The sequence below is a fragment of the Penicillium verhagenii genome, assembly GCF_028828195.1.
Source record: "Penicillium verhagenii strain IBT 33310 chromosome Unknown utg000012l_segment0_segment0, whole genome shotgun sequence".
NCBI classification, from domain to species: domain Eukaryota; kingdom Fungi; phylum Ascomycota; class Eurotiomycetes; order Eurotiales; family Aspergillaceae; genus Penicillium; species Penicillium verhagenii.
In genome coordinates this window covers 212013-227683 of record NW_026643176.1, presented here as the reverse complement: position 1 = coordinate 227683, position 15671 = coordinate 212013, and the positions used below count along the sequence as shown (strand labels likewise).

General features: G+C 48.3%; 6 protein-coding genes across 6 annotated transcripts; 3 read left to right on the top strand and 3 right to left on the bottom strand.

Annotated features, from left to right (window-relative positions):
- Window positions 1-1163: 1163 nt before the first annotated feature.
- On the top strand, window positions 1164-2579 carry N7466_010752 (putative C2H2 finger domain protein; the record flags this gene model as incomplete). The annotated part of the gene is made up of 1 exon (XM_057170141.1): window positions 1164-2579. One exon carries the CDS (start codon window positions 1164-1166, stop codon window positions 2577-2579), a length of 1416 nt encoding a protein of 471 aa, XP_057015873.1.
- A 2371-nt stretch (window positions 2580-4950) lies between these two features.
- On the bottom strand, window positions 4951-5136 carry N7466_010751 (uncharacterized protein; the record flags this gene model as incomplete). Its single annotated transcript, XM_057170140.1, has 1 exon — window positions 4951-5136. The coding sequence occupies one exon, from the start codon at window positions 5134-5136 to the stop codon at window positions 4951-4953; it is 186 nt and encodes a 61-aa protein (XP_057015872.1).
- Window positions 5137-5484: 348 nt separating this feature from the next.
- Window positions 5485-7518, top strand: N7466_010750 (uncharacterized protein; the record flags this gene model as incomplete). Its single annotated transcript, XM_057170139.1, has 5 exons — window positions 5485-6174; window positions 6334-6355; window positions 6582-6603; window positions 6903-7025; window positions 7146-7518. 5 exons carry the CDS (start codon window positions 5485-5487, stop codon window positions 7516-7518), a joined length of 1230 nt encoding a protein of 409 aa, XP_057015871.1.
- A 351-nt stretch (window positions 7519-7869) lies between these two features.
- On the bottom strand, window positions 7870-8879 carry N7466_010749 (proteasome regulatory particle base subunit RPN10; the record flags this gene model as incomplete). Its single annotated transcript, XM_057170138.1, has 4 exons — window positions 7870-8421; window positions 8485-8704; window positions 8760-8798; window positions 8854-8879. 4 exons carry the CDS (start codon window positions 8877-8879, stop codon window positions 7870-7872), a joined length of 837 nt encoding a protein of 278 aa, XP_057015870.1.
- A 250-nt stretch (window positions 8880-9129) lies between these two features.
- N7466_010748 (uncharacterized protein) lies at window positions 9130-10329 on the top strand (the record flags this gene model as incomplete). The annotated part of the gene is made up of 3 exons (XM_057170137.1): window positions 9130-9262; window positions 9316-9511; window positions 9645-10329. The coding sequence occupies 3 exons, from the start codon at window positions 9130-9132 to the stop codon at window positions 10327-10329; spliced, it is 1014 nt and encodes a 337-aa protein (XP_057015869.1).
- A 1471-nt stretch (window positions 10330-11800) lies between these two features.
- On the bottom strand, window positions 11801-15540 carry N7466_010747 (GTPase-activating protein LRG1; the record flags this gene model as incomplete). Its single annotated transcript, XM_057170136.1, has 4 exons — window positions 11801-12244; window positions 12301-12587; window positions 12641-15095; window positions 15157-15540. 4 exons carry the CDS (start codon window positions 15538-15540, stop codon window positions 11801-11803), a joined length of 3570 nt encoding a protein of 1189 aa, XP_057015868.1.
- Between the last annotated feature and the right edge of the window lie 131 nt (window positions 15541-15671).

Sequence of the window (15671 nt, the reverse complement as noted above, 5' to 3'; positions counted from 1 at the left end):
GAAACCCATCAACGCCTTTTTTTCTCTCTCTTCTTCTAGATAGATTGAAGGCAGAGGTATCTTCAGAGGACTGGATATCTTTTTTTTAGTATGTATCGCAGGATTTTGTCGATCATGAATACTCCAATCTTCCGCAGGAGTCATTTCAGAAGTTTGGAGGCTGTACTTGTTGGTTATACAGAGGTCTAGGTGGATTAGGTGGGCTGTGGACAAGATCCGAATGAACATCGCTCCGCCGATCTGAAGCAAGCAGATGATGAATGACGATCTCTCTCTCTCTATCTCAAGATTCAGAGTATGCTACTATTTTCGTCCTAAATTAGCATCCGTTCCGTGCCCGCTGGGTGATCGTCGCGGGCCATCAAATGGGGGAATTGAAAGTCACGTTTTGGTTTCGGGGGTCTGTGTGTATGTGTACAGACCATGCGGGGGACTAGACTGACTTGGGTAAACAGGGGCATGCGGAAAATATGTAAAAAATAGAATAAAAAAAATGATTAAAAAAAGAAAAAGAAAAAGAAAAAGAAATGATGGTGGTTTCAGGGTCCAGCAGAACCTGTTACTAAAAATGAGATTATACGAAAAGCGCAGTGCATCTAAAGGAGTATGAAGGAGATTTGCTGCATAGAGTTATGTCCTGTATTGTGACGTGTTGGCTCTATTCTGTATTGAGTAATTAAGGGTCATTGACTCATACGCTAACTACTAGTTAACTAGTGAGTTAGTAATTGGTATTCGTAAATATCTGTATTGTAATTGAATCCCACTATTTACCCGGGCTCAACTCTTACCTCTTAACTCTTACTAGTATGTATAGTTAGTACTATGTACTAGTATACTTGACTCTTGAGGCTCATCTGGGACCCACTCAATATCCACCCTTTTTTTTAATAAAAAAAATGTTTTTATGGTTAAGCCATTTGATGAGCTTCTACTAATGCAACACAGCTTGTCCCGTTTCTCGAAATCCAAGCTCGTCATAAACCTGCAGCCCATATATTATTTATACTGCGCTTCTTCGTCATATCGCTCAACTTTCCCTTGAATCTTTCCTTTCCCCCAACGCCTGCACACACTTTCGATTCCTATGATTCCTATGATTCCCTTTTCTTTTTCTCGGAAAATCAAATCAAATCAAATCTCGAAATAGAGTGTCTCAGATTATGGACTACTATCCGTCTTTTACCGATTTCCCTTATATCGCGCCTATATCTCTCTCTGATCCCCATACATACGATCCCCATGATCCCTCTCTATCAGTCGACCACCCATTCCTCACTCACGCTTCCCAGCTCCAATTCCATCTTTCGCCCCTGGATCAAGCCAAATCCCACGAATCAATGACCCCGCAAGCCTGTGATCCACACCAAGATACCTCGCTAGCTATGACCTATTACCCCCCTGAGTTCTCGGCCTGGAACAACAGCCTCTCAACAATCTCAGACCCTCAAAGCCCCCGCAGCAACGGTGGCAGTATACTTGGCATGAGCTACATCGCTTCTCCGACAATGCGATCCGAGGAGCTGACTATCCCCACCCTTAACGAGTACCCCGCGCCCGACGGTCTTCTCGATATCGATCATAATCAGATGCTTCTCACTGAACCGCACTTTGACGGGCCTCTCGATCACTGCTCCCCTTTTGATCAGGATTTTGATCTCTGGTCTGGCAGTCAATCCGATCGGAATGCCACACCAGAACAGCTATGGTCTTCTCCTCGCCCTATAGATATGGCCCTTTCACAACCAGAACAACATATTCGCCGCTCCAAGGGCCGCCCGTCATCTTCAAATTCTACTTCCACTTCAAAGGGGGTTCGCAAATCCACAGAGCGACGACCAACTTCTGTTTCTAGTCGTAGTCGACGTCGCCGCGGTACCAGCAACGCAGATTCTGGTGCTACTCGAACATTCGTGTGCAGTTTTGCTCCATACGGGTGTGAAAGTACTTTTGTCTCAAAGAATGAATGGAAGCGCCATGTTACTTCCCAACATTTACAGCTGGGCTTTTACCGCTGCGATGTGGGGAAATGCGCTCAACATCAGCACACACCATCGTCCCCCTTATTCTCTACACCTCCATCAATATCAGCCCAAATAATCATGCCTGCTTCAAAATATACCTCACGGTCAAAGTCTATATCAAGTGGAAGGGGCTCTACACCCCCACTACCAAATTCAACAAATGATTTCAACCGCAAAGACCTCTTCACTCAGCACCACCGCCGCATGCACGCGCCATGGCTTCAGGCTGGGCACCGACGAGCCCCTACCGAAGCCGAGCATGGGGAGTTTGAAGCTAGTCTTGAAGAGGTACGTCAGCGCTGCTGGCACGGTCTCCGGACTCCGCCTCTGCAGAGTCACTGTGGATTCTGCAGGGAGGTGTTTACAGGCGAGGGGAGCTGGGACGTGCGCATGGAGCATATCGGTCGCCATTTTGAGAGGGATGATCAAAGCCTTCTGGGGGATGAGGCTGAGGATCTTGCGTTGAGGGAATGGGGGCTTCAACAGGGTATACTGGTTGTTGTCGATGGAGGGTTTAGGCTGGCTTCGTTGGTGGGGCTTGGGCTCCAACTATAAGCCATGACATTTGAGCCTGGCATATTTGGCTATGTTATGGATTGGGCCCGGTGTCGGGTCCTTTTTTTTTTTTTCCCCCTTTCTTTCTCTTTGGCGCTGGGGGGTTTTTTGGACGGAGTTTATACATCCATGTTGTAATTAGATGGATTTCCTTTGCTTTTGCCTCATTTTATCTATATCCAGGTTGTTGTTATATTTGCCATTGGTTGGCATTATGATTCTACGAATATTACAGTCTACTATACACAAACATTAAATCTTTGGACGCAACCTTCTCAAAAAAAAAACATTTGAATGAATATCTGGCCCGAGCATCTCCGAGTTTCAGATCGGAAGACTCCAGGGTTCAACCTTGGAACCTTGGATTGAACCCATAAGAACCAGACTTAGATAATCCATGGAGGTATTTCCGAGATAAAGCCGTCGCAAGGCAGATTCCGGATATTCGGAAATCCGTATTTGGGTGCACATGTGGTAAAAATAACACCTCAGGGCCAAGGCAGATCTCGACCAGGGCGCAGTACCTGGGGTATTAGTCAACGCCATCATCCGGGATTCTGCGGGGCTCCAAACATTTGAATAAAGATAGGGAGAATGGATCGGCATAAACTTCATTTCCAGAATCCTTCGCTCGCCACTAAAATCTGCAACAGTTCCAGACGTTCCAAGTTGTCGGGCTACGGCATGAAGGTTTTCTTAGGGTGAGTACTAAAATAGACTGCATATGCCACGTTTGAATCGACTTGTCAAAGTCGAAGGTTGGTTTTTGAAGTTAAATTGATGTGAGGCTGTGATATTGGAAATGTAGTAACTGGGTCTACTTGGTACATACTAGTAGTAACCTAGTAGTAAGTATACTACTTTTTTTTCGCTTTACGTACACGTAAAATATGATGTGTAAAACATCCCAGTACCGCATATATTACTTGGAGCTCTCTTCATATTGATAGGTCTTTATTACGCAACTGAGGTCATTCTGCTTCTTTTCTTTTATCCCCCTCTTTGCCAAGTCCTAAAATATATATACGAAGTACGATAACCCAGGTTGGTAACTGAGTATGTAACAGGTTGTCATTGGTCTAGTCGCAACGAATGCAGGAAATGTCCAGACTTCTGGACTCCAGGCAACGGCCTAGAACTTCAATCCGATTCGTTAATCCAGATCCACCATTGCTTCCCTTTTCATCTGTCTCTGGTAATACTGGTATACTTGGTAATAACACGTAATGTAAATAAACAGGTACATACCGCACTGAAGGTTCTGAATTTTGAATCTTGGTCTGTCTCGTGCTTTTCCCTGTCAATCAAGGTGACGCACAGTCCCAGATGTATACTTCATCCACATGTGCATCTACTATACTATTCTGTTGGGGCGAATTGCTTCATGATGACTCATGGGGGATGTATCTGACCAATGGTGAAGGAGTAGAGTTCATCTGTGTGCATCAAGAACTGAAAACTGAGCACCCAGGTGCTGTTAGTATATTTTTTTTCCAATACTTCTCCAGCTTGCCCGCATATGTGGAGATGCCTTGTCGGAATCCCAATACCTGTGGCCTTGGGAGATTGCCCCATAAGTACCCCGGGGGCCGGCAGGGTCCCGACCTCAATTACCTAAATAAATCCCAGGTGAAAATAGAATACTGTTCAATGTTAGGTCTGAGCTCATGCCCAGGTGTGCACGGCACTCGGGGCAACTGACCTTTGAGAAAGCTTGGAACTCACCTGGGCAGCAGTCAAGGTTCCAGATGTCGGCACTGATGAAAAATATCTGGGGTAAGGCTGTGACATGCTTACTCTAGCCTGTGCCCAGGTGTGTTCCAGATTCATTTTATATGATGAATTTTTCTGCAAGTGCCTGAGTAGTACCCGAGTAGGAGAGAGGTAAATGTAGTACAGTCCATACCATCAAGGCCATGTTTTTCAATTTCTAGTTTGGATCCTGTTTTCTTTTAATCCAAGAATGTACGATTTTATGGTGACTTGATTCATTTCACAACGACAGGTCACCGTCGGCGAATTGGAACGTGCCGCACTAGTGCCCAATACCTACTAGTAGTAACTATTCCCAGGTCTGCTTCTATCTTCCCTTGTTCCATCCCTTCTCTTGACGCTTTCCAAATTTTCAAGTTATTGTCTATTATGACTGCTCCGTTGCTTTTGATGTGCACATGTATGCTTTTAGCTCTCAGTCATTGTAGCTATAAGATCCTGGCATGTCAGCTCTACTTACATCTGCAGCTCAACTGTAGAATTACTGGTCGAGTTCTATACTTCGCTTAAATTTCGCATGCATGAGAGTTGAGTCTGATAACCTTCGTCCTATGCCACATGATGCAGTTTTCCCCATCTCTCGGCTTCCATTCGTCACTTACTGGCGCTGTGTTGCCAATCCTCGGCCTTGTTCACCCAGATGGGTATCTATTCCCGACAGCTCGGAGGTACCACGTTCTCTTGTAAATCGGCCTCGGAGATAACGATCTATATGCGACTGAGCACTCTTGACGCTGTAGCTTGACATGATCTTGACATGTGCATCGTCAAGCTCAGGGTTCATAATTCCTGTGACTGGTCGAAATTTGTCCTTGGACCCTCAATTCACCGATCACAACATCCCGTTGCAGAATTGACCGTGTCGGACCACCCGGTTGGCAATGTACAATGCTCGGAGAAGACTGCATCCACCGACCCACCAGAATCCGTAGGACTCCGATGACGACCATTTGTACTGCGCCCCTCATGGTGTTTAAAAACAATCGACAATACCCCCCCCCCCCCCCACCATGTTCTGTTTTCGATCCCGTTTGATTCTCAATCCACTTTCTAATCTCCTCTCATCATTCCATTAGAAGTTTACCTTCAATCCTCCGTCCCTCTCCAACAAATCTGAAGCAAAGTCATCACCATGGCTCCTGAAAATCTGGACGAAATCTTCGCTCAGCGTGCCACCGAGCTTCGCGAGTACATCTTCTCCCAGCCAGCTAGTAACTTTGAGAACAACCCCTGGGCCGTGGCCAACGCTATTGAAACCTTTTCCAACGAGAAGGGCCGCATGATGATCTTCCGAGCTCAAAAAGTCGACGTCGCCAAGGAAGCTCTTCTGGCCCAAAAGCCTACACCCCGTACCATCCTTGAATTTGGCACATTCGTTGGCAAATCTGCCCTGGCCTGGGGTGCTATTCTCCGTGATATCCACGGTGAGAATGTTCCCGAGGACGTCAATGTGTATACCTTCGACCCAAACCCGCAGATGGTTGCTTTGACTCGGGAACTGGTTAAGCTCGCTGGTATAGAAGACATCGTGCATGTTCTTGAGGGTCCGGGATCCGATTGCTTGCAGAAGCTGGTTGACGAGGGCAAGGTTACCAGTGTTGATATGGCTTTCTTTGATCACTGGGAGAAGTTTTACTTGTCTGACCTCAAGCTTATCGAGCAGTTGAAGCTGTGGCGTGAGGGATCATTGGCAATCGCTGATAACACTGATTTCCCTGGCGCGCCGGACTACCTGGTATATGTCAGGGCTGGTGGCAGCGGTGCTGCTGGCGCTGTGAAGTATGAGACCAAGAGTATTGAGACCCAGGGTGGACGTGGCCCGGTAAGTTCTAAACCATGATCCCCAAGGGGGCACACAACTTGTTTTTCCCCCCAGGAAATCCCACTAATGAAAATGATGTTTCATAGAGCGTCGTGGAGATTAGCACGGTGCTGGCCACCAACTAGATTGCTCAGGGCTTCGATTGACTTTTGATTTTAGCTATACGTTGCGGACTTTCGGGGTGGGCGCAATTCATATCAGATATCTATTCAAATTGATGAAATCTAAACAATGCTTGCAAAATGATTTACAATTCATACAAATATTAATCGAAAGTTGATCTCAGTTGTGGGTTACTCATACTCAAAATCGAGGTCAACCATCTATACCAGTAATCAAGACAATTCCAACGCAACTGCGGTATCCCATTGGATACTCAGCAGAGTTGACCCGCTTAATCTCTCTAGCGCCAACAATCAACGTCAACTGGTCTGCTCCCGCACCTCTAATCCCCCGCGACTCCGACCAGCTCTTCTCATACATTTAAATGTCACCACACGGGGATTAACATTGACCAATTCAGCCAAACAACCTGCACTCTCCTATCAATCTCTTTCGTGGACTATTCCGATCCTACCAGGCATGCCCCGACGAGCGCAATAACCACTGACCCCTATCTCCTGCGAAACAACTTGAAACCGCATCAACACAACTCCTCATCAGCATCATGTGTGTCCCTTCCCCCGAAGCTACCACGAGCGCGCGCAACGTGGCTAAACAAAGATCAGGACCGTCTTCTCCCTTATAATCATCAACAAGGCCGGTGGCTTAATCTACCAACGCGAATTCCAAGCCGGTCTGCACAAGCTCTCCACAAATGACTACCTAGTCCTTGCCGGTACCTTTCATGGGTAAGGGAAAGATTCCTCCCCAGCTGCCACGATCGCATCCTTCAACCCTGTGGCTGGAGCAGCTGACTCATACCTCCCAATCCATTGCTAGCAGAACCAGTACTGACTGAAGCTTTGCAGTGTCCACGCGATCACCCGCTCCATCACGCCCAAAATCCCGCTCCAAACTACCGCTTCCCCCGTTCCCTCCTCCCCGGGCGCGAATCCTCCCTCCACATCTGGATACAGTTACCCAGTCCCTGGCGTCCCTGTCTCGGGTCTTGAACAACTTGAGACGGATAAGTTTCGATTGACTTGTTTCCAGACGCTGACGGGAACCAAGTTCTTGCTTTTTACGGATCCGGTTTCGGGCAGTGTGGACTCGATTATCAATAAGATTTACGAGCTGTATGCAGACTATGTTATGAAGAATCCCTTCTATCAGCTTGAGATGCCGGTGCGCTGTGAAGCTTTTGATCGGCATCTTGGAGCTTGGTTGAGAGGAAGGACATAACGAACGCACCAAGTGCCCCATGTATCTTGGAGATGATGGGCCTGACTCGCCCAAGAGGATGGAATCATGACTTTATGACTAGATATTTCAAATTTCAAATGTTACTTCTCCTGTTGCTTTTGGTTAGGCCTACTGGGCTGTATATGACGGGATTTACTACTCCCGGATTTTGTGCTTAATACCAATTGCATCGATATTCCCCTCGTCCCCTATTTAGAACAGCGCCTAGTATAGGAGTTGCTAGAGTATACGGAATACAGAAACACAACCTCAAACCTGAAACAAGAAAAGAGAAGAAGTAAAACGCCGGGTATGCATCACAGATCGTTTCCACAAGAAAGCTCATGCAATCTACGCAGTGTCCATCTTGTCGTCATCCTTCTTGTCACCGCTAGATTCGCCCTGACCTTCTTCGGGAATGCCATCCAGATCCGTCTTGCCCTCCTGCTCATCGCGATCCCGCTTCTCCTTGTCCTGTCGGTTCTTCTCCTCCTCGAGCGATAACCGCAAAGCAAATGCCAGTTCGGGATCATCCTCCGCTGCATCCTCGAAGTTGAAGCCACCAGATTCACCACCCTCACCACCGGATGGGGCACTGGCTCCGGCACCCTCACCTGCCAGGATCGGAGTCTGCTGGAGCTCCTCGCTGAGTAGGTGAGGGCCCGGTGGGATGATGGCCAGGAAGGAGCCCTCGCCACTTGTCACATTGTCCACAAAGGCCTCTAGCTTCTTGGTTTGATCGGATTCCAAATCACCGAAAGCAACCACGTCAATCGAAACGTTGATCTTCTTCATTTTCTTGGCAAGCTTAACGAGTGTCTTTTCGTCTTCGTCGATGGGCGAACATGAGAATACAATGATACGTTGCCGTTGCGATTTCTCAGATCGGTGCTTCAGTGCCAACTGTAATATGCGTTAGTTTGAGCCTAGTGCTGGATGCCTCCCTCGGCACTGATGAATACTTACGGCTGCGACCTGGATGCTTGAGCTAAGATGCGACGTGCCGTGAATTTTGGTCTGGTGCAGGCCAGAAAGAATACTGCCAAAGTCTGTGGTAAAGGTCGATAGAACCTCGGGGCCCTTGCCGCCCATGCTCATCAGGCCAACGGCCGACTGCGGGTGTACACGCATCTTCACACTGTGGATGATGCTAACGGCATCGACTTGAGCTTGCCACCGGGTTGATCTGGGAAATGATTAGACGGTGAGAGCTTAGTGAGGAGGTTGTCCGGCAAGCTCACGTATAGTCCCCATTGCGACTGCTTTCGCTGTTGTCGACACTGCGGAAGAGGTCAGTGCTGCTTATGTATTGCTGTGGGGGACACAATGACGAACATAATCATCGTAGCTTCGAGAGACATGATTGCGGTGTATTGAGCGAGACCGAGAGATAAAGGATGTGGGGATGTGGGAGAGATAGAAGAGATGATCGTTGACGGGGTCCTAAGGTCGTTTGATGACGATAGAAGGTAGAGCTCGGTTCTGCCAGGATCCTCCGCCCGCACACGCCTGTTTGTTGTGACTCCGCGCTCCACTTCTTTCGACTCTCTACACTGGCAACAGATAAATCGTTGTTACCTTGTTTCGTTCTCTCAATTCATAACCACCAACATGGCTACATTGAAGCGCAAATCCCCAGAGTTTTTGACTGCACCCGACGCAACACCAACTGGTCGGCCAGTCAAGAAGCTCTGCTTGACCCAAAACCAGAAGCAGGCGTTAATCGACAATCTTCAACTTGAAAGTGCGTGGCATATTAAGCTTCCCTGATACGACGAATTCTGACAGTCTTCATAGTCACCGAAAGAGCTCGAAAGCTCCGCTCCCAATATGCCTTGCAAGCAAACGACCTCCGGTCGCGTATTGAACGACGCGTCAACCGTATTCCAATCTCCCTCCGCAAAGCCAATATGGGCGAGCTTCTTGACAAACACAACGCGTCCCTAGCGAAAGCCCAATCCGCTTCTCCTCCCCGAAAAGCCTCCCCCGCAAAGTCTCAACGCCCTATTCCTACCATCGGTTCTATTGACCAAACTCTCTCCCCAGCTGGCACACGAACCCGCCGCCCAAGGCAAGATTGCCCCACCGTACAATTCATGGTTTCTTCCCAGCTAACTCCTTAATAGCCATGATGGTCACTACTCCGACAAAGAAAATGGCGGTCCAGAATGCCTCAGCAATCCTAAGCGCCGTGGTAAAGCCCCTGCCGTTGGCGGTACCTCCCGTGTTGTCTCCCAAGAAGTACGAGGCAACGATCACCGCATCCTCTCCCCGAAATCCCTCAACTCTCGCACATACCCACAATCCCCCTTCCGCGCTTCACCCGAAAAGGGCCAGCCATCTTACCTGTCCCGTCCTACATCCCCACTCAAGCCATCCAGTCCGCTTCGTGTTGCCCCCGGCAGCGCCACGCGCCCTCGTGGTGCTACTACTTCCAACGTCAAAGACCCCTGGAACCAGCCTACCCAAGCAAGAAAGACTGCTCGCGCTGCAACGGGTCCCAAGACATCTGCCCGATCTCCACTTCCAAGGCCTGCAACAAGACAAGGCGAACGGAAGAACAGCTTCTCGTCAAATGCTTCATCCGGCACTACCGTTACTAAACCTACTCGCACGGCCACCAGCACTCGCAAAGCGGCAGCTGGTAATGCCTCGATCGTTACGAAGAAAACTTCTGCCCCTCGTGTGCAGACTGCATCTTTGGCCGTAAAGAAGACTGCTAGCACGGCTTCTGTGCGGAAGGCCACCGCACCCGCTTCTACAACAGAGTCCTCAACCCGGGGAACTCGAGCTTTGCGGAAACGCGTATAGAAAATTATCAAGGGGATCTTGGTCTTTGAGAACTTTGGCGTTTGGCTTGGTCCTTTTCGTTCGAGTTGGATGGAGTTGGTAATTGAGCGTTGGGTATTTTGACGAGGGATAAGCAGATGAAAGGCGCTTCTTTTCTTGGAGGTTTGTTCTGGTTTGATTTAAATGTTCTAATGGGTGTTTGGTTCTGATCGTTTGATGTGGTTATTTCTTTTTGCATGGATATTTAAAATCCTCAATGCACATCTCTTTTTTTGGATAATGGCTTTCTCTTCCTAGGTTGCAACTCATACATGTAGATACAACCTCGGATCCTTCCACCATCCATCGATGCCCAGGTGAATTTGAATGAAGACCTCCGGAGACACGAATCTATCTACATCTGCCTAGGTGGGGCCAGGGTCAAGCAAGACACATGCGCATCTTTCGTACGTACTTGCTACTAATTAGTGTATTTATTGTATCAAGTCAATCTCCAGAGCTCCAGAGCTTGCTCGATTTAATTTTGAAAGTGCATAGCATTTGAATTTTGGCACCCATCCATACTCAGCATCAAATCATAATTTGTAATTGTTACGAGCAGTGTTCATTTGAGAAGAATCGTACAGGAACTAGAATCCTAGATTGACTACCCATTAGGTAGGAAGATCCAAAACCACGGCTCTAATCCAAGAGCTCAACTAACGCTCAAGCAGCAATATTGAAGAATAAAAAGACGTTCAGCAAGGTAGAGGAACAGCTACATTTAGACTCAGCGATGGTATCATAGCAATCATGCTGGTTGACAATCAACAATAGTCAAGAAAGGGGAGAGAAAGAAGAGAAGAAATGAGAAAAGAAAACAAAATCCTTGATCTTATAATACCGGATCGAAGGCGGCAATGGGAAACAAAGCCAAAGTGGGTGACAGGCTAGAGGAGAGACCAAGGTAGCTCGGAGCCCTGGTCGGGAAAAAAAAAACGAGATAGACTGGAACATCGTCGAGATTAGATGGAGAAAGAAGACTGAGAGAAAAGTCCCACAGCAGCGAAGTAGAAATGAGACGGTATGGGTATGACTGATCCCCAGAATCAGATGCAAGCAACAAGGAAAAGAGAAGAAAAGGAAGTGAAAGACAACAGAAGGGAATCTTCCGTTTGTCAAAAATGGAATAGCAAGGGAACAAACACGAATCAATCGGACCAATCAGCTCGCTGATCACTTTTGAAAGAATTTTGATGTATGTAGATAAGAGGGAAAGGAAATGGAATGAAGAACTCCGTCAACCAAGCCTGTCAGTCGAGATGAAAAGACAACACAGAACAACGCTAAAACAAGCCCCCAGGAGCTAGAAAGGAAACAGAGTGGGTAAGAAAGAACAGAAAAAAAAGTACACCATGGATAAGTAGGTATGGCGCCAGGTTGGTTGATGCAAATCAGGTCATCGATGAGTGGTGTATTAACTGTGCATTGAGAAAAAGAAAGAAAACAAAGTCTACCCTGTAACGCCCATAGCACCTGGACTAGGACGAGGTCGATAGGGGACATTTTGTGACTGGCCATCAGGATTTTGTTGACTTCCATTGCTGGTACTGCGGTCCCGGTGGTAGCTGGGCTCCGGTGGTACAAAGTCCAACCCGGCCTGAGGAGCAGCACTCGATGAATGAGAATGTCCGCTGGGCCCAGGTACATGGCGAACAGAACTTTGCATTTGCCAAGCTGCGTCTTGAGAGGGATCGGATTCGATGCGAGCCGAGGTCGGGGTGTTGTGTCGATTGGAGTTGGTGATCGTGAAAGTCTCACCGCCATTGTCGGGTCTGGTTGAGAAGCTTCCACGGGCAATATCGCCATACCGTTTAAGAATCTCCTTTGTGGTGACTTCGGCATTCTCCCTAAATAGAGTAGGATCGTTGAGGATGGACTGCAAGTCCTCGGGAATCTAGGAATAAAAATTAGACTGATATCACCAAAACATCAAGGCACTCCATTACTTACTTCGCACATGTTATCATTATACGTGATTAGCGAATTGACTGCCTCGATGGCTAAAAAGCTCTCATCCACGGTGCTGGCTTTCGCATTGGGGTAAAGAATGTTGGGTGTGATGACCGTTGCAAGGTTGTGAATGTCCATTTTGCTTCCAGACTCTTCATCCACATGCGAGAAGGACGATGTCCAGTTTAGGAAGGAGAACAGCACTTCCATAGTATCGCGGTGGGCCTTGGGAAGCAGACAGCATGTGAGATGCAGCAGTCGCTTTTGTTTTTCAGGATCAGGCAATTCTATCCCACAAGTTAGCTTTCTAGTTGACCAAGTATCTTATCGCGGAACTTACTTTGTGCGGCAACCCAAAGACGGTGCAATTTGAAGGTCATCAAGGGATCCGGCATCTCACGCAAAAATTTCTTCAAGAGAGCTGCAACCTGCACGGGGCTCTCTTTGGCCATATCAACCGACTCATATTTCTTGTCGATAAGCTCGGCCAAATCCTTTAGTCGTCGAATGTTGCCGTTCTTCCGGAAGACACCTTCAACTGACATGTCCATTTGACGCATCGCAGAGACAGCATCGTCCACAACCGTGGGGATACGCAAGGCACCAGGCCCAACACCATGGCTGGACTCGGTTCCCCCTTCCTTCTCGACCAAGTAGTCTAGAGATACCCCGAAAACACCCTTCTTCTTGCCCGCTTTCTTGTTATCCTTGAAGGCACGACCAAAGATGTTCCAGACGGTCGGCTTGCGGGACTCGATGAGAGAGAGTAGCTCTTCCATATTGAATTGGCCTTCCAATAATGGCTCCATTGACAAGACAGCAACATGGCGAACGATGAAGTATTCCAAGGCTGTGAGTTCGGAAAAATATCGCTTGGTGCGCGTAGCAGGCTCTAACATCATGTCTAATCTTCCAACAGACATCTCACGCTGGTGGCCAGCCTTGTACACGGGCATCGGCTCCTGGGGCGCGACAAGCTTCGATCCGGCGTGTTTGTATGCGTTGGGCCGTTGTTCCTTAGCCTGCTCGGCGGCAACAATCCGCGGAATGTCATCTAAAGTAAGTGCATCTTGGGCCCCAAATGTTAAATCTTTGACAGTGTCGCCATTGGCATCCCTTTCCTCAACAATCTGGAATCCGGGACCTCTAGAGTCGCTACCGTCATTTCCAGATGATCCCGGTCGTGCACTTCTGCCCTCCGGGCCATCGATAATTCGGGACGCACGAGCCTTTTTATATGTTGTGGACAAGGTACGCTCATTGCGAATTGAGCGCAGTCGGCGCATTTCACCAACAGTCTGTTCAAGCGAAGACTCTTCGAATCCATCGCGACCACCACCTGCACTATACGACATGGACCGTGTGTTGGCTCGTCGAGGTTCACCCGGCTGCGCTCGGTAGCCTTCCTTGTTTTGATAGTCGTTAAGATTGGGGTCATCCGAGGTGTGGGGTAGTGTACCGCCTGCACGAAGCACGGCTAGCAATCGAGCCAGCGCAACACGCAGTAAGAAAACGAATTGCTGTAATTTGGTGACCTGAATGAAACCCTTTTGGGCATTAGATGAGATATTGTGCTGATCAGCACAAGCAGAACAGTATATGCTTTTTTCAGCCTCGCTCCAGAGCGCGTCGGGTAGGTCAGTGCTCAGGTCTTTTTCACAAGAAGAGCATGATAGATGGGGAGGCTTCAGATGCCAGCGCTTGTCCTCCAAAAGCAGACACTCGTCATCGATGGGTTCTTTGCATTGAATGCAACAGTCTGAGAGTTGGTCCGCCAGACCCTCTACCCCAGCATTGAGGTCAATGGGGCCTTCTTCATCCTCTGGCTGAGCAAGAGATTCCGTGTTGGCAAGATGACCCAGGAACTCATGCAGACCGTCCGGGGCAGATTTCTCGCGTTCCAGTTTCAAAGCACCTTGAAGACCGATGCGGATAAGTAGCTTCAGGTAGTGTGCAAGACCCGTCACCAGTGAAAGTAGCTCCTGTGTCACACCAAGTTTCCGAACTCCAGTCTCCTGGGTTTTTGACAAGAGAGCGAAGAAAGCCACAATCTTCTTGCAGAGTAGCTTGGCTTCTCGACCATATGACAGCTCCTTCACTCCCTGTGACTTGATAAAGGTTGCCAGTTCATCAACGGCCGTGAAAAGAATCTCCACATGAGCGATAAATCTCTTAGCCACTAGGACTCCATCAATATAAACGCCATTGCTGACATGTAAGAGCATGTCCGATATGCAAGCAGCCGATGATTCTTCGAAGGTCGACAGTGTACTCCAAATGTTGTAAACTTTTTCTTCCATTGTATCTTCCTCTCGCCGAATGCGCTCACGTTCCTCTGGGGTGGCATCTTCATCAAGTGGCGGTGTCTCCCACGCTTGACCAGCAGGGGACAACCGCACATTCCAAAATTTGTGGATCATGTAACACTCCGGGTGCCAATGTTGATTTTGACCATTGCGGAAGATCTCAACGAATTGCTTGAGAATCGCGGTATGACAACCATGACAACGCTGCGCAAAATGTGTTGAATAGTGGAAGTGGCAATAAACCTTCCCTTCGTGCTCATAGTACGAATCCTGGGCTCCAAAGACCGTTGGACATACTGAGCAAGTAAAGTGTTCAATGTGGTACTTGCGATCCAATGCGGTAATGTAGGAACCGCGCAGGGCACCTCCACAGTCATGACACAGCAGGTTCAAACGTCGGAAGTAGTCCGTTTCGCACAGGGGAAATTGGAGTTTATGGTCCTCTGAATCAACGGGGAAGAATTTTGAAGCGACAATCTCACCACAATCCTACAATGGTGAAAAGAGTCAGCATGAGAGATGAAGCCCCTTCTCAGGAGAGACCACTTACCTCGCATTTAAAACATTCGAGATGGAAGGTACCACCTAGGGCTCGGACGAATTGCCCGGTAAGTGGCTCATTGCACTTTTGGCAGATACGTGAGGATCCAGGTGATTTGTTGTGTGACCGTCCATTGGTACGTGAGCGATCTCTCGCATTAGATCGATCTCGATATCCTGATTGTTCAGGCTCGAGTCCACGACCTGAGCGATCATCCTGGCTGAGCGGGCTATGATTTCCTGCAGTGCGCGTGGTGGGGGAGTCAAATGGAATTAGACTGTCTTCGGGCGAGGTGGGTGTGTTTTTCGAATAGCTGCTCCCATATCCTGAAGTATTTAAAGTCGGGGTAGGCTTGCCTGCGACCAGGCTGGCCGGGAGGTCACCGGGGGGCATGATGGTCCCCCGTCAGAAATCAACAGGATCAAATCGCGGGCACAGTCACACGGTGAAGACTGCATGCAAGGAACTAAAGGAATGACGGTGCGCGGGATGTGAGTTTATGCTGTGTGTTCGATAAACACAAC